Source organism: Zonotrichia leucophrys, chromosome 2, assembly GCF_028769735.1.
Source record: "Zonotrichia leucophrys gambelii isolate GWCS_2022_RI chromosome 2, RI_Zleu_2.0, whole genome shotgun sequence".
NCBI lineage: Eukaryota > Metazoa > Chordata > Aves > Passeriformes > Passerellidae > Zonotrichia > Zonotrichia leucophrys.
The window spans coordinates 19,419,167-19,445,020 of record NC_088171.1 but is presented as its reverse complement, the minus strand read 5'-3'; the positions used below and the strand labels follow the sequence as shown (position 1 = coordinate 19,445,020).

General features: G+C 40.7%; 2 protein-coding genes across 10 annotated transcripts in view; one reads left to right on the top strand and one right to left on the bottom strand.

Annotated features, from left to right (window-relative positions):
* Positions 1 to 13,697, top strand: part of MLLT10 (MLLT10 histone lysine methyltransferase DOT1L cofactor) — a 125,512-nt gene extending 111,815 nt beyond the window's left edge. For 7 of the 8 annotated variants that reach the window (XM_064704142.1, XM_064704144.1, XM_064704143.1 and 4 more), the window contains 7 exons: positions 854 to 1,008; positions 2,835 to 3,023; positions 3,433 to 3,521; positions 3,647 to 4,005; positions 8,923 to 9,025; positions 9,773 to 9,985; positions 12,056 to 13,697. In XM_064704142.1, coding sequence (XP_064560212.1) covers positions 854 to 1,008; positions 2,835 to 3,023; positions 3,433 to 3,521; positions 3,647 to 4,005; positions 8,923 to 9,025; positions 9,773 to 9,985; positions 12,056 to 12,124 — 1,177 coding nt within the window. In that variant the 3' untranslated portion in view covers positions 12,125 to 13,697. The remainder of the gene's footprint in view (positions 1 to 853; positions 1,009 to 2,834; positions 3,024 to 3,432; positions 3,522 to 3,646; positions 4,006 to 8,922; positions 9,026 to 9,772; positions 9,986 to 12,055) is intronic. The other variant, XM_064704140.1, reaches the window with a different exon arrangement.
* Positions 13,698 to 19,333: 5,636 nt separating this feature from the next.
* DNAJC1 (DnaJ heat shock protein family (Hsp40) member C1) overlaps positions 19,334 to 25,854 on the bottom strand; it is a 107,648-nt gene continuing 101,127 nt past the window's right edge. For both annotated transcript variants that reach the window (XM_064704137.1, XM_064704136.1), the window contains exons 10-12: positions 21,643 to 21,691; positions 20,714 to 21,192; positions 19,334 to 19,555 (exon numbers count right to left, since the gene is read on the bottom strand). In XM_064704137.1, the coding sequence (XP_064560207.1) occupies positions 19,487 to 19,555; positions 20,714 to 21,192; positions 21,643 to 21,691 (597 nt within the window). In that variant the 3' untranslated portion in view covers positions 19,334 to 19,486. The remainder of the gene's footprint in view (positions 19,556 to 20,713; positions 21,193 to 21,642; positions 21,692 to 25,854) is intronic.

Here is a 25,854-nt window from a genome sequence, read left to right as displayed (position 1 = left end):
TTGGTTTTTGGCTTTGGTGTTGGTCCTGTAGGAGGAATGGGACCTTGCATACACGAGAGCAGAAACCTGAGTCAGGAATACACCAAACATCTGGCTTTGCTCACAAGTTACATTGTGCCCCATCCAGTGCAAAAGAAGCCTTCTCCTAGGGCCTGAGAGGTGGCCAGCTTTCTTTGTGCTGAATATTTCATTTTCTCCTGAATGAGAAAAGACATGTGGCAAGGGGATTATTCTTGGAACTGTGTGTGATCATGAGTAAAAAAGGAGGTATATTAAGTGTTCACAGTACCGGCAGAGGATAACTTCTAATCCTTGTGAAATAATACTTTCATGTAGTCCTTCAAAAGTCCAGATTTACATGACTGTTTTTAGAACAGGTTAGTCAGTGGAATTATATATGGCCTTTCTATGTGATAATTTTAACAAATTGGTTTTATTTTTCCCAGTTTTCTCAGGGAAAGGTTTGAAGTTTGGTGTGGGTTGTTTTTTTTGCCCCTGAAGTTGGTGGCCTGTTGTATCCATATTATCATGGTTTCCTGCTGTAGGAGTGTGTGTTGTATAATTTAATTCAGTGCTGTTTGTCAGTTGCTGTCTTGTTAGTCTGTATGCAAGAAGAGGTTATGTGCTTTCTCAGTATAAATTCTTACACTGTTATAATATGTCTTTCTTTTATTAAAGCCCTGGCAGTGAGAACCAGGAGTTCTTAGTGATTTTGATGAATTAACTTAGTCTTGGAAGCATAAGATATGTAGGTGCTAAGAGCTGATATAAGATAAGAAATTTCAGCAGCCTTTTTCTAATACATGTCCTTTCATCCTTTTCTTTAAACAATAAATTGCAATATTTTCAACAGATCCCCTGTGAGCAGCTTGCAGATTCGCTATGATCAATCAGGGAATGGTTGTGGGGAAAATTTGCCCCCAGTAGCAGCCAGCATAGAACAGCTTCTGGAGAGGCAGTGGAGTGAAGGACAACAGTTTTTATTAGAGCAAGGCACCCCCAGTGACAGTAAGTACTCACAATCTGTTATGACTTTTGCCAACTGTTACTCAGAATTGCTATTCTGTGCTTGTCCAAGAATTTTAATAAAATTTATTTTCTCTTGTGAATTGAAATATAACTGTGGTGTTCAGTTCTAGCATAGTTCTTAGTGCATGGCATCAGTAGATTACAAAAGACTTCTCTATAATTATCTGTCTTTTTATAGATGGGGAAGTTGTGTCATGTAAGAGGAAGTAACTTGCAGGTCCAGTTGCAGAGTTTGGAAAAGAATTCTGAACTGTTAGATCCACTGCTGTAAATATTGTAGTACAGTTCCCCATTTTTCTTTATACTGTGTGATATAAATTGGCATAATAATTTTTTATTGTTAAATCTGACTTTTCTACTTCTGTTGCCATTTGAAAAGAAAATATTTATAAATGTTAGGCAGGTGTCCTACTGGGGTTTTGTGTGTTTATTATGTTCTGCCTTTTTTTTTGAGTTCCTAAAGCAAGCAAATTATTATTTTCTCAAGTTATGTTTAATAGAGTGGAATAGTCCAAGAATGAATATGTTAAAGCATAAGTGATCAGTAGATCACATGGATCTCCATATTCAGTAATATATCAGTATCAAAGACAATCACTGAATATGTTAAAAATTTTATTTTATTCCAGGTTATGGTTTGTGTTCTATTTTATTGAAGGCATTATTCTTCTCATTGGTAGTGTGAAGAGGTATCTAGTTAGTATTTTTATGAATGGTATCCTGACAAAAATGCTAATTGTGAGGAAATTCATGCAGGGATAATCCTTTAAACATGATAGCTGGAGGACAGGTTTAGCTAAGTCTTATTGCATCTCATTTGAGCTCACTGAGGGTTCCTTTGTATGTTCTTGAAGAGGAGGGATAAAAGCTAAATCCTTGGGAAATGACCAGATGTGCCTATACCAGTAGACTTATGTCTGTAGTAGCTCCAGAGGTCATGTTAAACAAATACAATTTAGAATTTAAAAAAAGGCAAAAAAAAAAGAAAGAAAGAAAAAAAGGAGGCTATCCCTGTGGCTTTACAGTCACACTGTAGTGCTGTTGGGAACTCCAAGTTGTGAAAGCGAGTGGGAGTTTGGGGAAGCTGCGCTTGGTGGAGGCGGTGGGTGGGGAAGGCGCTGCCCGGTCCGAGCGCGGGGGGCGCTGAGTGCGGTGCTCGCAGAGTGCTCCCTGCTGGGGGCTGCCGACATCGCCGCCGCCTCCCGGGGCCGCCTCGCTGCTGAGCGCTGCTGCCTTGCTCGGGGCTCCCGTGCATTCGTGATGCACTGCACGAGTCAGGAAACCAGAACTACTCCCTTCTCATTAACTTGCTTGTTTTATAGAAACCTTGTTGGTTTGCTGTGCTTTTAGCTGAATATATGAGCATATTCTTGTCAAACTTCTCTGTTTGATAAGGTTTGCAATTCCTAATACTGCAGCTGAACTGGATTTATCCCAACTGTGCAGTTAACCTGTGCTAATAAAATACTACTATTTTCATGTTCTGATTTGGAGCTAAGTTATCACATACTGCTGTTTGCCTAAAACGTATGCTGGCCCTAACATCGCTACTCTTATCAGTATTGAAGCCAGGGTGTAGAGGTATGCCAAAATTACTACCACAAAACACAGTGAACTTTTTCTGCAATTGAAATGACTCAAAATTAATCTTAAATCTTTTCACTAAAATTCAGACATCTGTAATAATTTCATATTTTGGCATATATATGCTAGCCTTAATGTAATGCAGAATTTAAATCTGAATGAAGGTGTTACTTGTTCATTGAATGTGGCTGTGGAATAGAACGTGTGTATTTTTGTCTTAGTTTTAGGAATGCTTAAATCATTACACCAACTTCAAGTTGAAAATAGGCGGTTGGAGGAACAGATAAAGAATCTGACTGCCAAGAAGGAGCGACTGCAGCTTCTCAATGCACAGCTTTCAGTGCCCTTTCCAACAATAACTTCAAACCCCAGCCCTTCTCATCAAGTGCATGCCTTTCCAGTACAAGCACGTAAGTAGAGGGGATTATTAAAGTGTCAGAGTAATTTGAACATGTATTTATATGAAATATCTATTTCATCCACACATGCTGTTGATGGGAGATGAGTATAAATGTAGGATGAATATAGACCAAGTATTTGCTGATGTGTTAAATGTTTAAACATCAATTGATTTATTTTTCTGAACTATTACTACTTGTTTCAGTGCAGTTTCTCCTTTACTTCAGTGTGGGGCACATCTTTTTGAATCTATTGATTCACCAATTACTTAGTTAATATTTTACTATTCAGCAATGATTTTAAAGTTGACTTTACATTTTCTATGTTTAGCTTTGTCATAGTTTTGAAATAATTATTCTGAATCTTTTTACATGTTCCAGAAATTTAATCACTGTGTGTTTTTTGTAATGATTACTTTAGCACCTAGCACCGATTCCTTGAACAGCAGTAAAAGCCCTCATCTGGGAAACAGTTTTTTACCGGACAATTCTCTTCCTGTATTAAATCAGGTAATTTTTATTTCATTCTTCTAAACCCAAACTTGTTACAAGTTAACTCATCCCAGTCCTTGCATTGTGGCGTTAGGTGCAATTTTCTGCAGCTGAGGGGGCTTTGTTGTTTGTTTTGACACCAGGAGATAACGTCCAGCGGCCAAAGCACCAGCAGCTCATCAGCGCTTTCCACTCCACCCCCCGCCGGGCAGAGTCCGGCCCAGCCCGGCCCGGCCGTGCCCGGGGTTCAGCAGGTCAATGGTGTGACAGTGGGGGCGCTGGCCAGTGGGATGCAGCCCGTAACCTCCACCATTCCTGCAGTGCCGGCTGTGGGGGGAATCATTGGAGCACTGCCAGCCAGCCAGCTGGCAATCAATGGAATTGTAGGGGCTTTAAACGGGGTCATTCAGACCCCAGCTACAATATCACAGAACCCTTCTCTCACTCACGCAACCGTGCCACCCAGTGCAACACATCCTCTGCCAACCACGCTAAATAACAGGTAAGAATTTGTTGAATTTATGTTTTTCCTCCTAGTGCCTGCTGTTCTTTGGCTTACTCCAAATACACTGTTTATTCCTTCACCTATAATTGGCAAAATAACTTCTGCTCCTGGTCTGTGAACGAAAGTGAGGAGGCATTTAATGGAAGCACAAATAGCCAAGTTAAAGAAGTTTTCTCTGGAGCTTTTGGGAATCCTAGTGAATTCCTGTTTTTTAATCAAGTCATATTCCCAAACAAATGTAATTATGTAAATGTGCTTCAGCTCCTTTTTTCAGTTCAGAAAACAGTATTCCTTGTCCTGCCAGTTTTTCTTCCAGGATTAAAGGAGCACTGGAAAAGCTACCATTTGTTGCAGTAAGAAGGGGGGAGGGGGAGAACGGTGGATGGTCATGTAATTCAAGATGTAATAGGCATAACTAACCAGAGTTGTAATACACTTGCATGGTTTTCAGTTGCCTGCACTGACTCCAAACTCAGCAAAATTAACTTTTCAAGCAGTGTTCTTATGGATTTCTAAATGCATAAAAACATTCATTTGTGAGTATTCCTTGCAGCCTTTCACCAAAGCCAGGTACTCCCAGTAGCATAAACTGCTGCTGCTTGAGCTGCAAGGCAAATGGGTAACAAAAGGAGACAGCTGCTTTCCAGGAGGAGGAATGGACTTCTTGGTCTGGAAGTGTTTTTAGATAGAGCTGGCCCAGCCTCTGCTCTTTCTCACTGCTCCCCTTCCCCACACCCCTTGTCCTGTGCTTCCCTTAGGAAGGAGAACTACAGTTCTGTGTAGAAGTGCCTGTAAATAGGGAGCAGATTACTTGTCTTTAAATAGAGTTTATTTTTGGAGATTATGGTGGATTATCCATCAAAAAAAGACACATGAGATGTAATGATGCAGGGAATTCCTAATTTCCAGTTTCTTCACTTCCTTTTGGTTTGGCAGCTCCTGAATATTTGTGTACTGTATCATTGTGTGGTATTGCTTCAGTAGGCTCATAAAATCTGATACTTCCAAGTGTATCCTGTTGTTTGGATGTGTCATTAGGTTTTTCCTGAGGAGCCTGTATTTTTCATAGTTTATATCCTTTGTGAACTTGAGGTTTCATAGGATAAACAAAGACATTCTGTTCATGAAAAGTTTTTGTCTTTCTTGAGCATCAGAGGTTTGTGAAAACCACAAAAATTTTGCATTCCCTCCCCAAAAGTGTGAGAAAGAGTGAGAAATACTAGAGAAGATCAATCATATTAACCAGTTTCATGCTGCTTTCCACTTTCAGGTACTGCCAGAATACATCAGTTATGCTAAATACCAGTCATGCCACTGTTTTCTCACATGATTTTGTTTATACACGGGTGATTTCTTTCTCTTTGTATTGCAGAAGTTCTTTTGTTTCTTTTTAAATATCCATTTTAAGTGCTGAAACTCTTCATTGTGTAGCCCAGTAGCAGAATGTTCCAATTCATGCAAAATACTGCAGCCAGTATCCTGTTTTTAAGCCTTCATTCTGACTGTTAGCAGAGTCTGGAATACTCCCAGTGACTCCCTATTTTCTGCTGCAACAAGCTCATGCTGTACAAGTCTGTCAGCACTTCCACTTCTCTGCTTCTATTATGGCATGATCTCTTTCTGCACTCTTCCCTCAATAATACTAATTTTAAATTAATGTTTATATTAAATTTAAAAGTGAACTTTTCACACAATTCTCTGTTTTGTTTGGGCATATCCACACTATTTTCCAGGCCCTCTTCCTTTTGAGGTGTTTGACAATTAACCTCATTTTCTGTGACTTCTCAGTATTTTTGGTCCTATGTTCAGAAGGGAAAAGTTCAGTAATGTAAGTGCTGATATGATTCTGGTAATGACATGTGCATTCCTCGTTCCTCTTTGTCCCATTAGAAATGCTTAAGTGAAATATATGAAAAAATACATGGGAACTAAGTTTTGTTGTGGGAACTAAGTTGCAAAAAGAGGCTCTGGGATGATTTTGAAGGAAGGAGAAAAAATAGACAAAAAAATACTTTCTACTGATTGAAATTTTTGGTTCTGGAACTCTAGAATGGGACACCTACCAGGCTGGAGTTTGGTGCTGCTTCAGTGACAATTGGTTGACTGTTTCTTTAATGTTAAATTTCCCAGGGTACTCCTCCTCTCTGAATGGCCTGGTGGGAAGGTTGAATGGTGCCAAGCACAGGCAGGCTCAGAGCTTTGGTGCTGTGGGGATGGAGCTCTCTGACCCTGGTTAGGTTGTGTGCTGGGGTCAAGGTTGGAGGTGGTTTAAATCAGTATTGGCAAGGTGTTGGAAAGCTACATGAGAATTCAGCCCTGCTTTCTAACTTCAGGGTATTGTTCTATAATTTTAAAAGACTTGCCAGATGTTGCTGGAAGTTGCTTGTTACAGTAACTTCATGAACTTCAGAATCTGTTCCAACAGTTTAATGTGAAAAATAGGCAAAGTGTTCACCAATACATGAAGACTTCTGTATGCATATTGTCCTTATGTGAACTCTCTAACTGTGGCATACAAGGAGGCGAGAAAACACTGATTTGCACACTGTTGTTGGAGAGTTTCAAGTTGTAGGTAAAAGAACCCACATTCATTTGACAGAGAAAAAATACTTGATCCTTTTCTGGGAAAAAAGATGGCTTAGTACAGATTGCCAGCAAGTGGGAGATTAAGTGATTGGAGGAAAGAGATAGGATTGTTTCTTTACATTCTCACAACCAGACAGGAGTGTAGGATGGAGAGTTTCAGACTGATCATGTACCTTTTAATGAGAAGCTAGAAAGGATTAAATTTACATTCCAGGGTGATCTGGTGTAAAGAAAGCTCTGTGGTGAAATTTAGTGAATTTAGTCTCTTCTGGGAAGCTTGGGAGCCACAGCATTTTGTCCTCTGCAGTTCGGTTTTGTTTCTAGACACTGAGATCCCAGCTGCTGACTGAGGGTATTTTCTTTCAAGTGCCAGTGCACAGCAAGAGAGGCAGGCAGAGCGATTAAAGAGAAGGGAGAACAACAGCAGAAAAAAGAAGTGCAAAGGTAAAACATGATCTGGGAAAAAGAAAGAATGGGATAAAAGAATGAACAAAAACAGTGGAGAAGATTCATGCCAGTATAGAAGAATACAGAAAAAGTGAGGTAAAAAGAGAAGAAGGAAATAATGGTAATATTAGTCAGAATACTGTGGGAAATAGTGTGAAAGGCTTTACCTAAGTCCAGGTAGAAGCATTCTCAGCCTTTCCCTCACCCACCAAACAGCTCATCTTGTCACAGGACATTAGGTCAGGCAAGCAGGACCTGCCTTTCACAAACCTGTGCTGGCTGGGCCTGATCCCTGGCTGTCCCATGTGTGCTGTGTGCTGGCACTCCAGAGGATCTGCTCCATGACCTTCCCTGGCACCGAGGTCACACTGACAGGGCCTGATGCTGAGATCCTCCTTCAGCCCTTCTTCTAGACAGGCATTGCATGTGCAATCTTGTAGTCAGCTGGGATCTCGAGATCCCAGTCAGCCAGGGCTGCTGGAAGGGGGTTGAAAGTGTCTCTGTGTGCACTTCCATGAACTCTCTCAGTATCCTTCGGCGGATTCCATGCAGCTCCATAAACTTCCAATTGACACAGGCCCCCCTTTCCCCATAGGAAATCCCGAGTGCAGCCCAGCAGGTGTTCCTGTAGTGCTGAGACAGTGCAACAAAGTATGGGACAAAGTTCACACCTGGCTTGCCCTGTTCCCAGTAGGAGAAAATGGTGGTGCTTTAAGTATTTGCATATTGGCTAGTTAAGACAAAGTCAAATTACAGCAGAGTTGGGCTACAGATTGCTGGCTGCTGTAAAAACACGAGATAAATATTATGCCCTGAGGAGCTACATGATTGTAGCCTAATGGTGCGGATTTGTGACTGATGTAGGTGAATCATTCTTTACTGCCAATCCCAACAAGCAGTCCTGTCATCCTATGCACACCTTCTTACTAGAACTTCTGCATCACACAGTGACCTCATCTACATTAACAGGGAATCTGTCAGTGTGTTCTGTATTGGTTAAAGTTTCAGCTCAGTTCCCACAGGTTGCAGCCCATTGTTCAACACCCAGTATGAGGGGGGGGACAGAAGTCGTACAGCTAAAAGGGAAATACTTAATTTTTCAACAGCAGGATAAACCTATCATGAAACAACACCTTAATATTTTAATGGATGTTTAAAACTAGTAAAAGCTAGGACTCTATTGAAAGAGTAGATCCAGCTGTCTTTCTGGTCTGCTATTCCCAACACACCCTTGTTCATGCTGTTGGTCTTGCAGTAAACTGGTATAGCTGAAAAAACCCTTTATTTACAGCCTGCTTGTCAGCTGGATCTATTCCTGCCCAGTTCCCTAAATACTGCAGACAGTTTTATGTAGGTATGAAAATAGAGACTGGGAGTGAAGTAGTTGGCAAAAGCAGAGGCAGATTCATTCCACAGCAGCATCCCTTGGCCCCTTGCGAGAGGCTGAAGGTGTTTGCTGAATTACAGAAAGGTGTGAGCAATATCAGTGGTTTGAATGGCACAAAAGATGGGAATTAGAAGGAAACCAGGATAAAGTAAATGCTTGGTAAACAGGTGTTAAAGTTTGCTAAGAGCTGTCTTGTAATAGAAGATCTGGCCTGTTGGTGTAAAGTATTTAAAAGTACTTTAGAATTGATAATTATTATCTGAGTTTCAAATAATGGGCATGGTGCAGACATGTTACAGGCAAGAGGTTGCTGTTGCTCAGCATAGATGAGACTTGGGGATGGTGTCAGAAATTGCAGCTGGACAGTTGCAGTATGAAATCAAATGCTAAATAGGGTCTGTCTGTTTGTATACATCTTTTCTTTAATGGAAAGCTGAAGTAAAAAGGTCCCTTACTTCCATATAAACCACAGTATTACCCTGTCAACCCTACAGTGCCTCGGGACTAGGATTGCTTTCTGACCAGCAGAGACAACTATTACTTCATCAACAGCACCAGCAATTTCAGCAGTTACTAAGCACCCAGCAACTCACATCAGTAAGTTTTTCAGTTAATTATGATTTATTACTGTATTGTATTCTAAGACATGGAGAAACTCTTCAGCTTAATATAAACAGTAGTAATGCATTAAACTTGATATTAAAAGCTTTGATAATGTTTTAGTCTTTCATTGCTTCAGCCTTTTTGGATGATAGTCATGTAAAATGTTAGGATATTACTGGGCTGTGTGTATGCCTAGAATAATAATTCCCCAGTGCCTTGAGCTCCATTTTGTCCTGTGTGGACATGGAGGCTTGTCTCTCAGCATCAGCTGTGGGCAGCAGAGCTTGGGAGCATGTGTGGATTCTGACAGTACTGTGACCCATCTTTGATTCCACTGGAACACCAGCAAAAGAATTTGGGATATCATCTCCTGAGCTGTCTTCGCTCTGCTTGCAGTATTCATATAGGGCAGTAGGTAACTGGTTTAAGTATTTGTATTGTTAATTGTATAGTTTTAGTACAGTCCTCTCAGGTGTGTTTGTTCTGACAGAGGCCTGAAGAAGCCAGCAGGCTTAGCTGAACTTCTGCTGAGCTACTGATTTCAGGAAGTCTGCCAGGAACTTCCTTTCCCACAGTCTCATGGAACTTCATCAGTGTAACCTAAATTAGCTGGCATTAGTTTAAGGGTTGCTCTAACTGAAGATCTGGATAAGCAGGAAGCCAGGGAGGAGCTATTTTTCAGCAGCTAATTATTGACTTTTTTTTTTTTTCTTCCTCCTCCCTCTCCCCACATTACTCAAGGAACAGCATCAGGCCCTTTTGTATCAGTTAGTACAGCAACAACATCACCATCACCAACACCATCAGTCTGAAGTACAGCAATTGCAGATTACTGGAGGAGCACAGATACCCATAAACAACTTACTTTCAGGCACCCAGGCCTCACCACTGAATGCAGCTGGTACCAACCCATTCCTTTCAATTCATGGAGATAATGCAGCTCAGAAGGTGACAGTAAGTATCCTTCTCACCTCACTTTCCATGCAGTACCTCCAGGAGGTAATAAAAGATAAGAAACAGGTTCTATGCCTGTATTCCTAAACCAAAGATGGTGGATTTTTTGTCTGTCTTTATTTTGTTTTTCTTGAGCCTTGGACTGCACTTAAATGAGGCTCAGAAATGTGTGAACTTGTAGTCACACCAGACATGTCTGCTGCACACTGTTGCTTCTCTGGATCAGAACACCAATCCAGTGACCCTTGCCTTCCTCTTGCAATTACAGCTGCAGCCCTAGCCCTCCTCACGGTACTTCTTCCCCAGTATTGTGCCCACTGGTTTGTGGATCGTTCCTTTTACCACCTTACTGTCAGTTTGCCTTGGCCAGGCCTCAGGCCCTGTGGAGCTGTGGGGATTAGCTGAGGAGCCCATTGCTGGGAAGGTGGAACCTGTGTTAGGAGAATGTGCTGTGTGCATGCTGCTGCTGGCCTGGGAGAATGAGGCTGTGCATTGGGGGGCTGAGGCTCTTCTGCTTCATCGAGTAATGAAACCTTTCCTGGACAGATAAAGAAACAAGACTTATTTTTTCTGGCAAGGATGTTCCATTATATTCAGCAGTATTTGCCCATAATCTCCATCCCCAAGACAAGAATTCTTTAGTCAAGAATTCAGAGAACAGGCTTCATTCTTTTAGGGTCCTACAATTAAGATAAAAGGATAAAGGAAGGAGCATATGAAACTTGGAAAAACAAAGGATGAATAGAGCAGGAAGACATAAAGTTTCAGCATTCCTTGCAGAAGACAGCAGGTGATAGTGGTAGAGAAGAAAGAGCAGCTTGTCTGCAAGAGCAGGTGGGGAGAGTTTGGGCTGAATGTGAGTCCCCTCTCTGCTCCCCACTCCCAGATCCCCTGGCTACTTTAGGAGCACTGTGGTGGAAGACTCGGGCTGGGCTTCTGTGTAGCTCGGGCTGCTTCCAGGTAGCTCACACTTTCAGATACAAACCACACAAATGATGAGTTTTCCAGATGATTTTTCCTGAAACAGCTCCCTTCCATTCAAAGTTGTGAGCACTTCCTTTTGTTCAGCTTTGTGCTTTGGGGTTTGGACAGTTGTGACATCAGAGCTGTGAATGGTCACACAGGGCTTGTCTCCAGGCCTTGCCTCCATTCAGAAATGTTCACAGTTTGTTCTCATGTTTAAAACTGATCTCCCCTCATTTTCCAAAAATTAGTAGTGAATGGAATTGAGGCCCTGTATTTGGTGTACATCCAAGCAGAATATTCTATGTGATATTATTTTGATTTTTTTAAAATGGCCATTGCTAGGTCTGTACAGTGCAGTGTATTTCTACAAATACATCATTACAGTATTTATATTAACAGTTAGCTGTAAATAATCCCAAGAAATCTCAGAACATCTTTTGAACAAAAGCCCTTACCAAAAATTTCTTTTGAAATTGATTTTATATTTTTTAAGGCTGGAATTGAGACAAGTTGCATAGATTGTTGAACTGTTTTTAACAATTTCTCTATTTGCCAGAGTTCAACTGTTTTAATCTCATTTGCAGTTGAAACAGGTTTTCAGAAATTTCTGAATGCTCAGTGAATGAGATGAGATTTTTGCTCATTCCTGTTCAGTACTTGCAGGAAATGTCTTTGTAGCAATATATGAAAGAAAGAATTGTGATGGGGCAAATTGGAAATTGTATTTCTTCTGATGGAGGAGTGTGGATTTCAGCCCTCTCCAGTGGGCACATGTGCCAGAGGTCACCTGGTGTTTCTCTTGGCCATCTTGCAGTTTCACAGGGACCCACAGCCAGGAACAGCCACTCTTGTTGGAAGGGAAGTAGAAGGAGAGTTGGTGTTTTCTAATGCTGCCTCTCATGACCTTAGCATTAGTTGCTTCAGTACAGGACTGCTCCTTTAATTATTTTTTCCTTTCCCACTTTTCATTCTGCAGTACATGGTTATTTTTTACAATGCAGCTGTTACTATTTAGATGGCTCTATTGAATGTACCTCACTGCTTTGTCATCTTTATGAATTGAATTTTACTTAGCTTTGTATGTTATAATCTGATTTTTAGAAGTATTTTCTCTTACACAGAGGCTCAATGATAAAACTGGACCAGTTGCGTCAGAGAAGAGTTGACATTTGAATGACACTTGAGCCCTGCACGTCCTGCTGTTCCAGCACTTCATGTGGCTGCAAACCCTGGGTTCCCTTTCTGCAGATTGAAAAAGAGCAACAAGGAACTCTTACTGCACAGCAAGAGGTTAATAATTTTCATAAGGATATTTTTGGTAGGCTTTCATTTGCTTTCTTGTTGCACTAAAATGGATATACTTTTTAATGTCTCAGACTGTGACGTAGATAAAACTCTGCAAATCACAATTATTTTGTCAATATGATGGTACTAAGTACAGATTCAACAATGGAAGAACATAGACTTTACTCTTCAGTCCTGATCTCACACATTTAAAGGCTATAAACTGTTTGCAGTGATGCATTGCTTTGGTTTCAGAGCAGTAGTTTTAACAGTCCAACCCCAGCCCATCAGAACTGCTGCTGCAGTTAGAATAGATCCTTTTAGACTGAGCTTGTAATGGCAGCTGGGACTTGCTGTTTGTAGTTTCTTTTTTTACACACCTATTTTGGAACCTGACTCATAAGGGAATTGACTTCTGAACTTTTTATTCCTTTAAATTCCTATTGTTGTACAGTCAGAGTTTTTCTTGAATAAGAATTATGATATGGAATCCAAAGTTTATTAATTTTGGTGTAGGTTTTAGAGTTTTGAGGTTTTTAAAGGAACCAGATTGGTTCTAGTGACAAAGTTTTCTTACCAGATGAGAAGGCCACACTGGAAGAAGTTTGTGTAGTGTTTGGCCTAAACCAAGTGCCTGTTGCTACCTCCATTTTGTTGAAATGGCTGCAAACAGCTGATCATGCACTAGACGTGTCCTTGTTAGCAGCGGGAATTCTCTGTCTTGCACCAGCAGCCTTGTTCTGCCTTTCCTAGAGATGTTTATACCACTGTAGAGAGCTCAGGCAGATTGTTACCTGGGTCACTTTTCACTAATAAATTACCAAAAAAGTGAATTACCATTTCCCACTAAAATTTCCCAGTGGGTGAAACGGGTGAACTTGTGTTCCAACACTTTGGGCAGTTGCTGATCTCGTGGTGAGTCTATGCAGGGTGGTGAAGGACAGTTTAAATGGGGGTAATGACCACTAATCAAGAGTGAGGTGGGAATTATTAGCAGAAAAGACCCAGCTGTAATTAGACCTCCACTGTGTACTTATTTGGAAGAACATGTTAATTCTGCAATATGTTTCTTAGTTAAACATTGCACAGTTCTTACCTCATTTCTGTAAATAAAGTTTTGTGAATCTGTTTTGTATTGTGAAGAATTCATAAGAAAACATTGATATTTTGATTTGTAATATTTCTAATTAGTAGATTTAATTGAAAAAGTAAAAAATAATTTATTTTTATATGTTCTGGGGAATTTTTTAAAAATGTCACAAATCACTTTTGTAGATACTTTACAAAAGTAAACCAGTGGTTTATTTTACTTACTCACCCCGCTGGTGGATATTCTGTAACAATTTGTACAAAAGGTAAGATGGAAATGTGCTGTTATTTTGACTAGATGTAAAATTCCAAGTGTATGAAAAGATATGTACAAAGCTTTTGTTAATAAACTTTAATAATGTTTATCATTGTATATGACTTGTGTGAATGTGAGTCTTGTAGAAGAAAAGAATATTTCTGTTAACATCACATGACAGGAAGGGTTTGATTTGCACATGACTACTAAATTTTATTACAAAAAGTTTCAAAAAGTATTTTTCATGTACATTTTTGCTTTTAAGTGACAGTGACGTAGCTGAAAAACTGTTGAGGGGTATTTCTGTTTACTGGGCAGGCATTTCTGCCTGTTGCAGCCCTGGGGCTGATGATGTCAGATTTTGCTTTCCCCCCTCCAAGAGCAATGACTGAACTCCAGGAGCAGTGGCTGTTGTCCCACTGCTCCTGTTTGTTCTCAGCGGGGAGGGGACAATTCCTTCCCTGCCCTGTGTCTGGATGAGGGGAGGAGCCTGAGGTTGTTGCTGTAAACTGAACTGTGCTTTCTGTAAAACCAGCTCAGTGCTTTTTTCCATGAATTTAGCTCACTGTCCATGGGAAGGCTGGTAAATAGCTGAACTCCTGGTTTTTATTTCCCAGGAAGCAAAGAGACTGTGACCCCTCCTGTACAGTCACTTGAAGATAAAATGCGAGGGCTTGTGCTCATCAGGGGGTGACAGACAAGAGTTGCATTGTGGCTTCCTCAGTTTTTAGCCCCTCTCTAGTCAGAGGCAGCCTGAGGCTCAGGGCAGCTTCTGGGACAAGCAGCAGGAAGATGGGGTTGCTGCTGCCTGTGCCATTTGAATATTCCATCTGCTCAAAGCCCCTGTATTGAATAGATTTATTTTCCAATGGGGACAACTGGAGTCCTGGAAGAAGACTGGTAAATGAACAAGCTCAGAATTAACAGTAGGGAAACGTGAAACATCTCCTGGCACAGCAAAGGGGCAGCACTTGCTCCCACCCTCACCAGGACTAGAAAACCCTCCAGGCATTTTGGGGGTAGTTGATGAATGTTTTATGCTTTAAGGTGAAGAGGTTCAGGGAACTTCTGCTGAAGCCTGTACAAGGGCCAGGAGCTGTCAGTGTTCTGGCCCTGTTGAGATCTGGCTGTTGGTCAATGCGGAGAAGGAGATTACAGAGCAGGGAAGGCTGGGCCCCAAAGTTACACTTGGTACTGCCAGACCTGGAGAGGAGGGGGAAGAAAAGCTCAATCTGCCCCTGCTCCAGCACAAAGGCTTCAGGGAATCCTGAGTGCCACCTCTCCTGGAGCCATGGCCTGCTGATTTATTCATGGGCCTAAACCAAAGCCAAAAACCCCTAGGCAATATGTGTCACCTTGCTCCAGCTGGAGCATACCATAGGAATCAGTAAAATTGCTAAGTCCTGCCTTTTCTTGTGTATTTCTCCTAATGGAGAGATGGCATAAACTCTGGTACCCGTCTCCTGCTAAGAGAAGTGTGAAATACTTGTGAAATTGTCAAAGGAGATTGGTGCCAGAAGCCCAGAATAGCAATGGGTGGTTTACAGTACCACAGTCCTGGTGTGCCAACAGCAACAGCAAGGAAATAATGAAAAGGACAGTTCTGACATCCAAACAAAAAATGCAATTCACCAGCCCTTCAAAGAAAGAGACCACATCAAAGCCAAGTTCACATGAGGGCCAGATGCAGTCAAAACCAACCTTGTTTCAATGACTTTTCAGGTCCTGACATGAAAGATGACGTCTGTGGCTGATTTGGCACCAGTTCAGTAAAGCCCACAGTGGTGTCCCTGTGGAATGCCTTGGATGACAGAGCAGCCCAGGCCCTGCACAGGTCCCTGCTGAGCTCTCCAGGTGTTGGGAACTGTCCTGGCCTCAGTGGTACGAAAGCAAGCACAGACTAAAGGTGCTGTATTCGGAAGATGTTTTACCAAAACCCCACTTTGCTCACAATAATGACAACAAACCTTATGGCTTACAGAAAGCAGCTAAAATTCTGGACAGCCTACATCTGAAATCTTGCTTTTATCAATTTTATCCATTCAAGCTGTGTTAGCAGGAGCAACTCATTCAGCAGAAGCACTGCTGTGACATTTAAACTGACCAGTTTTCTGATGCCTGTTTTTCTAAGCTGCACTAAAATCTTACTGTTGGCTCTGCTAAAGGAGAACTCTTCACCATTCCTGTTGTTTTCAGGCCCCATCATCTCACAAAGAAGTCACATTGCAAAATCTTTCCTGAAACTTTTTTTTTTTTGAATTAGTTCAAACACTGAGAACTATAAAGTTGAGAGTAATATAGTCCAAACATCTACATTTACAAAAGGACACTGCAGAAGAGCATCTGCTGATCTTTCCTCTAGAACTAAACAGCCTAAATGAGAGCACTCCCACCAACTCAGTCATATTCTACTTGTGTATGGATGTCAGGATCCTCTAGCTTGGCACTGGACTTTATCCTCAGCATGGTAAGGGAATATTGCCCTCCTTGTCTCATCTGTTCTAAACAACTGCTTTCCATGGTGTTCTGCCCATGCCATCAGCAGAGATGAGCAAAGGCATTAAAAGTGGGTTCACACTGGGCAAATTTAGGTGCAAGTCAGGATGTAGAACCTGCAGCACAGACTGTTTCTAGGACTGAACACAAGGTAACAGTGCAAAAGCAACGCTGAGCTACAGCTCAAAACTGCCCAGGAAAGAAAATGTTATTTGCTAGCAGGCAAATGTTTACTTCAAGGAAATCTGCTAGATTCTGTGCTAGACAAAAGCTGGAAGAAGTTGGTTAAATCCCAAGTCTTGAGTGGGGGGATAACAGACCCATGAGAAAACAAAGCCTGGCTACAGTCTTCCACTTCTCTGATGAGCATCATGTCTGACCTCAGTCACCACAGACTAAAGGCACTGATAAACAGGCTGTGTCATCATCCACAAAACACTTGGCAACCCAGACAGGACCCTGAGAGGCTCTGAAGGTGTTGGACTCTTACCCAGGCCTCCTTCCTCCCTACTGCCAAACACTAGAGCTAAAGCTAGGGGTGGGACACTCCCTTGGCCCTTGAATTGAACATGGACATTCACTGGAAGCAGCCTGGCCAAAGCCTTCCCTACCCTGCTCTGTGAGGGATGGCTCCCAGCTGGGATCTGGGATGGGATCAGAGCATCTGCTTGCAGAGCTCAGATCACTGCTGCAGGGCACTGAATGACATTCCCCATCCCAGGCCTTCAGTTCAAAAGACCCATGAGTGTACACAAAACCTTCCCAGTTCTTCATGCTGAGACAGTTGGGCCTGTCACCAGTCCCTGGTGCAGTGCCCCTGTGCAAGAGGCCAATGCATTTCTCCTCTACAGCCAGCCTGCCCCTGCTTCAGGAAGGTTCAGCCTTCAAGCAGTAAGGATGCAACCCATCAGTTCCCTTCCATCCAGGCACGAGCAGCACCTGTGATTAGACAGACATGCACCACTTCAGGTGTTCAACCTGACACATGTGACAGCATGGCACGTTCAACCTTTGCTCATCCTTAAACATCTTCTTTCAGGTAAACTGGACTTGTCAGAGCATTGTTTTAAGTTTCTGGCTGTGAATGGTCAAACAAACAGACAAACAAACAAACAGACAATGTTACCAGTTAGCAGTGCTTGTCCTTCTTCCTTTGACCCTGTGCAGAAAGGCTGTGTGGAGGGAAGCAGAAGGGTTGGGGGGCAGTGTGTGACTATTGCCCCTCAGCCTCTGGGGATGTGGGCAGGCTCCAGCAGGAGCTCAGCCCCAGCAATAAAGGTCAAGAGTCCTCCTAAGTCCTTGTTACAGTTGCTACTGGATTTTTTTGCCCTGACACCTAACTAAGCTATTTCTCACTCCAAACTGAGCCCATTGTTACTCTTCACAGCCACAGCAGATTTGTAACAGTTCCATATGGATCACATCAGGGAAACAGATCACACAATCGCAAAGCTCTCTTTTACATACCTGCAAGATTTTTCTCTCCCTCTAGTCTAGAGCAAATACGAACAATACCTTCCTAGCAAATCAGGCAGTGCAAACACTGGATCATTCACTCTGCTCCTTCTGGATGCTCTGCATCTCAAAGTGTGACACACTGAGCCAGGCACACCATCCCAGGTAAAGTCCTGTAAATCCAGAGTGGAAAAGAAAAGACAATTCTCTCCTCCTCACAGGCTAAACTCTTCCATTACTTGCTTTCTCTTTTAGAAACTGCAGCAATATTCCCATTACCAGTCTATTTTTTTCATGAACAATACATCTTCATTTGCTCATATTCTATCCCAGCTCCACCCATTAATTTTCACCAATTCACCATTTTAGCAGCTTTTCTTTGCAGCCATTTCAACTACCTTGCTTTCCATCTAGTCATCTCTCATTGAGTGTTCTGGATGACTAAAAGCTTTTAAAAGTTAAGTTTTCCTGATACCTCTTGAAAATACCTCACTTGATCTCACTAAGATTCTTCCTTCAAAGTAGCACAGAATTCCTGTTCCACTGATTAGCAGACAGATCACAGCTTCTAAATATCTTTAACTTCCAGTACAGTTAAGCTGTGAAGGTCTCTGTGAAAAAAAATAAAATTCAATGCATTATTTTGTATCTGGCTATGTTTCCATAATATCATTATTTCTACCAACTAAGATTTTTTTATATGAGACAAAAAAAAAAAAAAAAGAAAAAGCTCCAACTGGAAGGGAACACATATGGAACGCTGTTATATTCCCTAAATACTTAGCCTTTAAAGTTTTATGGGAATGGGATGAAATGTTGTGAAGTGCTGATCTGACAGAAGGAGCACAATTGCCAGTTACTGGGGAAATCAGCAGTGGGAATGGCAGGAAGCTAACAGAGACTTTCAGCTACCAAGTTTCAATTCTGAGTTCAGATACGTGATTTTCTGAGTTTTCATTTTGATTTTGTATTAAAGCTAAAACAATTTTTAGAATCCTGGTATTAAATCACAATTTGAATGGTAAATTGTGCTTTTAAAAATGCAAGTCTTTAATGTTTCTGGCACCAGACTCTGATCACTGCTCTGATTTATTGCTGTCATTTACAGCCCATTAAGTACCCTTTGTTCCAGCATTTTAAGCTTTTCACAATTTTGGAAAAGTTATACAAAACAAAATTACAAGTATGGAATAATATAACCCTTATTATCTATTCTTCAAATTGAATCCAGGGTATACAACCATCCCCAAAATGAGAACTCTTAGCCCAAGACTGTTAGCCATTCTGTACTTAAAAAGTAGTCCTGAAGTACCTTGTCTCATAATTTCTAATTAAAGCATGAAGGCCTTTAGTGTTTTTACCCATTTCAACTTTACTGAATCAACCATGCTATCAAATACCACTGCAGGGTTGGCAAAATAAGGTATTATATTGCAGACACGTATGAATATATGTGGAAGTTAATATTAGAAATACTACTTATTTCAAAATATTACTAGATATTTCTAAGAATAAGGAATTTATAAGCATATGGTCTTGGATTAAGAGGTGCATGAAAGAAAAATATATTTTGAGTACAGCGTTTCATTACTCTCATGCTTGCTTAACAGTTTCAGGTCAATTCTATCTTTTAAAACAAATGCAAGTTATTTGTGTATCCACTGGCTGCAAACCTACCAGATTCAGTGTGTGATTATCAGAGGGGGTTTTCCTGCAGCTCTGCTCACTTTCAGACACTGTGATCACACATCTGCATAAGCAGCTCTTCAATACAAACACACCTTCATTCTTCAACACACAAACCAGGCAAGATGGTATAAGATTTATTAATATTTTCTTTTACTAAGGCACATGACATATAGAAATACTGAGGTACAAAAATGCAGTTTCCTGCATATGAGATTTAAAACCCCATTTTGACAAAGATGAACTACATCTCTTCTTGCTCGCAACATTCAGCTTTTAGCCATTTTTTTCTTTTGTACCAGTTCAACAAGCAACTTGTATCTTGCTATACACTCCTCCTGAAAGGAAACACAAAAGTGTTATTCAAAGGTTGGTATTTTAGCACTGCTTTAACTCTATACACGCTACCTCATTCTAGAAGAAGAGCTGTGTTCTGGGGATTGTCTAGGGGTTTTTTTTTGTTTGGGTCGGGTTTTGTTTGTGGGGTTTTTTTGTTGTGGGTTTTCTGTTGGGTTTTTTCTTGGTTGGTTGGTTGTTTTCTTGTGGTTTTAAAGTTGCATACTGAATTTGAGAAGGAGATTCAACATCTAGTGAAGTGGGGATTAGAAAAATGAACTTGTAATTTACATTTCTTAGTGGCTCATGTATCTGTTTGAAGAGCACACAAACCCAAGAAACAGTTACAGTACTTCTTGACAGTGACTGCAAGAGCAGTTATGGAGCAGCTGTATTGCAGGGTCTGCTTTGAACAGTTCCTCTGGTGTGAGCCACTCTGCAGGCAGGTTAAGCTGAGCCTCCAAGGTCACTGACTCAGCACCTGCTGGCACCAGAAACTGCCAGAGCAGCTCCCAAGCCAGAGACACCCAAATCCTTCCCCAGGCACTGCCTGCTCCCTCACTGTGCTTGTCACAAATATTACAGGGCTTTTCTGCAGCTACAATGGCTGAAGCAAGCAAACTAAGCTATCACAACTATTAGGAAATCTAGTACACACCATCTATATCAATGACAATTAATGCTATTTTGAAAAATTATACTTACAAAAAGAACATTAGATAGATTATTGAGCATTTTACACTTGCAGATGGATTATTTGTTTGTTCATTAAGATGGGTTGAGAAAGGCATTGTGAACATGTAAGCAAAGCAGCTTATCAATGTTTGGTTACTAACTTTGAATCAAAATTAGTTTTAAAATCTAATTTTGTCTTGCAATTCAAGATCTGAAAGGCAGAGGAGAGGTAGGTATTTTAAATGAAACAGGAGTTATTTCAACATTTTCTGTGTTAGACCAAACAAGCTGACATAAATGAAAAAAATGTTTTAAATAAAGCAACAAACATGACAGTGACACTCTGTAGGTCACCTGAGTCTGGACTGAGACCATGTAAAGGCCTCACCTTTCTATATGGACCCTCATTCTTAAGATAATTATAAATTGGTAGCAAATGTGTTTCCCCTCAGTTTATACTACAGTTCAGTCAAAACAAGTCATACCTTGCTTTTTCCAGGAACGCATTTTGCTATTTTATCCCAGCGATCTGATGTTCCCTTTGGATACTGCTGCAAGGCCATTTCCAGAAGTTTCTGTTGATTTTGAGTCCACGGTTCTTCTGGTGCGCGGCTTTTCTCCCTTCTTCTGCTTTCATCATCACTCTCTTCCTCTTGCTCAGTGTTATCAAAATCTTTCTGGCGTCTCCCTCTGCCCTTCTCTTCCTGTCCCTCTTTTGTTGCCAGCAGAGCCGTTTCAGGTGCTTTGACAATTTTCCGCCTTCGGTGTCTGGTTTCACTTGCTAGGGTCTCCTTTGGATCTGCCTGGGTATCCATCTGCTCTGATGTAAGACTGTAGTTCCCCTCCTCCTCCACCTCCTCTTCCCTCTCTCTCTGGGTGATTATGTGATCTGGCAGATTCATGTTGACTTTGTAATTTTTGGAATTGTGTGCCAGTGTTTTAAGCTCCGAGAGCCGAATGGTACCTGTTAGAAGCACTGCTGTTAAACTCTGAAAAGTAAAACATCCCACAAACAAGCAGGGAACTGCCCACAAATTAAAGGTTCTCAGAATAGTGCAGAATGGACAAAAAGCTCTTCTGGACTGACAGCTTAAGGAAAAACTGAGAAATCAAGGCATTCACTTGATCATCAAGGTGATGAACTTCACCAATTAGGGCTTATCTGATCTACAGGAAGTGCTACTAAATTCCCACACTGATAGAAACAAAGACAGCAAGCTGGATAAAAGACCAAACCCCACAATAAATGGAATAAGAAAGGAATACATCCAGGAATACATCCAGGAGGATGTTCCCTCAGAATACCCAGCAGTTCTTTTTTCTCAAAGCAAGGCAAGGTTGCAAAAATCTCTCTGCAGAGCAGACTGAAAGGCACAGCTATCACCCAAACCCAGCCATTTCCAGAAGCACACACCTGGTGTATATGTAACAGAATCCTTCACCTGTTTGGCTTTCAGGGTAACCTGCATGAAGACAACAAAAGCGAAGGACTATTAAAAAATGTAATCATTTAGGCTATTGAAGAACTCATTTTTAGCTTACCACAAAACACCTGCATTGAAGACACAATAAATATGGTAAGGCTGTTGTTCTTTAGATGCCTTTGCTCATATGTAGAGTTCAAACTGGCTTAAAGTAACCTTCTAGACTTTGTTCTTTCTACATAATTCCTGGCTCATTAAAATAATATAAATGATGCTATACATTTCTATTACTATCATCATAATACACCACAGTTGATACTTTAATTTTATTTTCTTTCCTTGTTAAACCCTAATTTTCTGGCCTAAAAATACCACAAGGCTAGGGGGAAAAGAACCAAATGAGTGATCTTCTATACATTAGTTTCTCAATACTGAACCAAAGAACAGAATGACCCACATAGGTCCAGATGGTGGAGCACACAAGTGGACAGGCATTCAGTCCCCAAATGAAAGGTAACAGTTTGACTGCCAAAGATCAGCAAAGACACCTCCTAAGTCCTGGTAATGCAGCAAAAGTTATTACTGATAGTCCAGAGGATAGAGAGCTGCTTGATTTAACCTCTCCATGTATAATAAAATCCTGGGAGAAAAATAACACTAATTTTAGCATTTTTGGATTTTTTGGAGTAAAAAGTGATTGTTTCAAATTTTGTTCTGTTTGTAAGCAAACAAACAGCCTTTCTCCCAATCCAGAACAAGGAGCTTCCTCATCCCAAATTTCTAGACCTCAGATAAGAAGCTAGGCTTCACTTAAGATTAAGAAAGGTTCTTTAATTATTATCTTTGTTATAAAATGACCACAGAATTTTAGAATGGCTTGGGTTGAAAAGGACCTTAAGGATCATGTGGTTCCAACCCTCCTGCAATGAAGACACCTTCCACTGGACCAACCAAACTTGAATGCTTCCAGGCATCCATGACTTCTCTGGGCAACCTTTTCCAGTGCCCCACCACCCTCACAGAAAAAAAACATTCTTCCTAACCTCTCATCTAAACCTGCTTCCTGTCAGTTTAAAGGCATTGCCCCTTGTCCTATCACTGCAGGCTCTTGCAAAAAGTCCCTCTCCAGCTCTCTTGTAGCTCCTTTTAGGTAGCAGCCTACAGCCCCAAATTCAGGTACCACAAAAAACATTTTAAAATATAGTACTCAAAGAATTATACAACCTTTTCAATTGCTGAAAATGTTTTATAAATACTATATATAAATTTCTTGGTTTTCTTTTTGATCGTGAGGCCTTTATTAAAAAGCCAGAAATTGAAATCCAGTAGTCTGAGCCACTCAAATGAAACTTAAAATGAGAACAGGCAAGGCAGTGAATCAAACTTGCTACTACATGGGATGGGTTCCCTGTGCTCCCTGCTCTCTGAACCTGGGACCTCAGATGTTAACATCCCTTCAGTATAAGGTGTGTGGCAGTGTGCTGCTCAGACCAAAAATAAAAAATACATCACTTACAAAGTCAGGAATTCCTCTGTGTGGGATTTAGCCACAACAGGAATCATTCAGCCACAGCACGGACTTCTGCTGTTTTAGCTACCTAATGTTAACAATAACAATTATTCCCTACTCAGAGCAGCACTAGAGAGCAAGCCTGCCAGAGGGTTGTAAAGCCATTTCTTGTGAGAAGAATTAAACTTTAAGATTCAGGATTTTTGTTCTATGACAAGATTGATAAGGGAGCACCCCAATAGTTAAAATACCTTGGTACCATCTGCTTCTAGTCTGGTCTGTTTGCTTCCTCCCACCCACCTTTCTGCCCACAAAATTGCAGCAGTTTGCTGTAAAAATAGGCTGGTGCTGGATCTCCTTAAGGAAATGACAGCAAGACTTAACAAGGCAAAGTGGTCTATTTTCCCTACAAATTAAGCCTCATTTTCTGGGATGATTAAGTTCAAATGAAAACTCCGAACAATGAAATCCCAACTCTAATTAACCAAAACCTTTATCCAGAGGTAGACATCTGGCACAGAAAACTCCAGTTTCCACTGTTGCAGTACGATAAAGTTTTAATTGTTCAAAGAAAAATGTCAGGATACTGTAATATGAACAGATAATTTTAAGTGGCACTAACAGTTCTGGGACCTCTGTGATCCCAATTTTGAAAGAATAGAAGGGATCTTCCTTGAAAAATATGATCCATTAACAGAAATTGCCTTCCTTAAAAAAAATTGTATTCTAAAAAAATCTAAAATAATAAAATTAAAATGTTTGTGTTCTATCTTTAGCAGTGTCTCTACAGTATTAAAAATTTAAAAGGCTGAGAGGAGCAGAAACCATTCTTGACTGCTGAAAAGAATGGATCCCTAGTGGTGTCCTGCTATGCATCTCTTAAATAGAAACCATGTTATATAAACTGGATTATATTAGATTATTTTCAAAAGAGGGAGAAGAATTTGCCATGCAAACAAGTAGCTTTTAGAGCTTCCTGCAATGATGCAGTGGATTCATTGTAAATATGACCAGGCCCTATCTATCTCTGTGGATTCCAGAAAACTGTCCCTAAACCATTTTGCTATCTTTAAAGTAGGTCTGTCAGAGATTTACAGCCTGCTCATAAGGACACGAAGGCAAGAAAAAGAGAGCAGAAAAGATTCCCTGAATAAAACAGAGCAGAATGAACTGCCAGCAAAGACAGGTACCATGAGCTGCTGCCTCAGTGCCAACTGAGCTCAGTTTTCTCTCTGCTGAACCTCTGATGTTTCCACAGGTCAGCAATTATCATTTTATCTTTCAAGCTGAGACTACACAAGCAACACAAACTTTGCTTTGGAAGTGGTGCAAATCAGCTGAATTTCAGTGTCCTTTACAAGACAGGTGTCCCCAGCTTCAATTAGTATATGTATCCCATCACAGATATAAATTCTGCTGCACATTACACCTATTTGGACTGGAATCTAAACCATACCTCTCCATTTGACCAGTGAAGGATTTTGGCTTATTCCCAGATCCCAACTGCATTTAGTATTTCCCCTTACATGCAGAAAATTCTGGAGTAAGAGCTTTTCCACAGGTTATCTTATGTTGGCCAACTTCACTCATTACAGCTTGGTGAAACAAGTATTAAGTTACTTCATTCATCACATCTAATATTTCCAAGACTTTATCTTTTGAAGGCTTTAGAATATTTGTTCATGTTTTGATGGACTTTCAATTTGAACATTCACCAGGTAAGCTGGAAATAACAACTGTGTGTATGCTTTAGATACTGAAAATCTACCATTTCAAACATTGAACAAGCACTTTGAGTTGATGTAAGTTTGACAACTCATCAAGCTTCCCACAGCTTCACTATCATCATTTACAGGTTACAGGGGAAGATTATTTGTCTATTATTATTTTTGTCAGCTTTCTTCTTCACACAGCAGTCCTTTTCCAGGTGCTATGCACAGTTCAGGTTTACTCCAGCTCTTTTCACTGAGAGTTCAGTTATCACTTATTTAGCCTTCAGATTTGTGTCCATCAGCCTCAGCTGTCATTGGCATTCCAGATGCTGACACAGGGCAAGAATCGTTAACATGTCAGTATTAAACTGCTGAGGATTATTAGGAATCCAGCCTATGGAACATCTGAAATTGTATTGCAATTTGATCTGTTGGAGTTTAATCATTGTTCTTGCCACTCAAAGCTGCAGACTCTTCTGTTGCCCATTCCTCCATGCTTTTTGACATCCTTAATATCACTTTAAATTTCCTCTCCAGGGGTGAATAGTGTTATTTACTAGCTAGTTCCTAACTGATTCATAAAAAATTCACTCAGTTATGCAACATAAGTTGCTCCATTCTTTCTCTGCCTAATTACTTATCATAGCTTGCTTATACAATATTATTACTTTTTCATTAGTTAACAGATAACACACTGGAAAAACTTATTCAAAGTATGAAGCAGTTGCAGAATACTCTTGTAGTTATTACTGCTATTTGTTCCTGCATAATGCTTTAAAATTACAGTTTTCATGTATAATAAATTATGAGTTTTATCCTGACTATGAGAAGGTGTGCTTTTAGCCTGCTGTTACTGACAACAGCTTTCAACAGAGTATTAGCCAACCCCCTTAAGAAATCCTGGGTCTGGGGACACCTTAAATAATAAGGATCAAGACTGTGAAATTGATTTAAAACAGAAGACAGAAGATCTCATATTC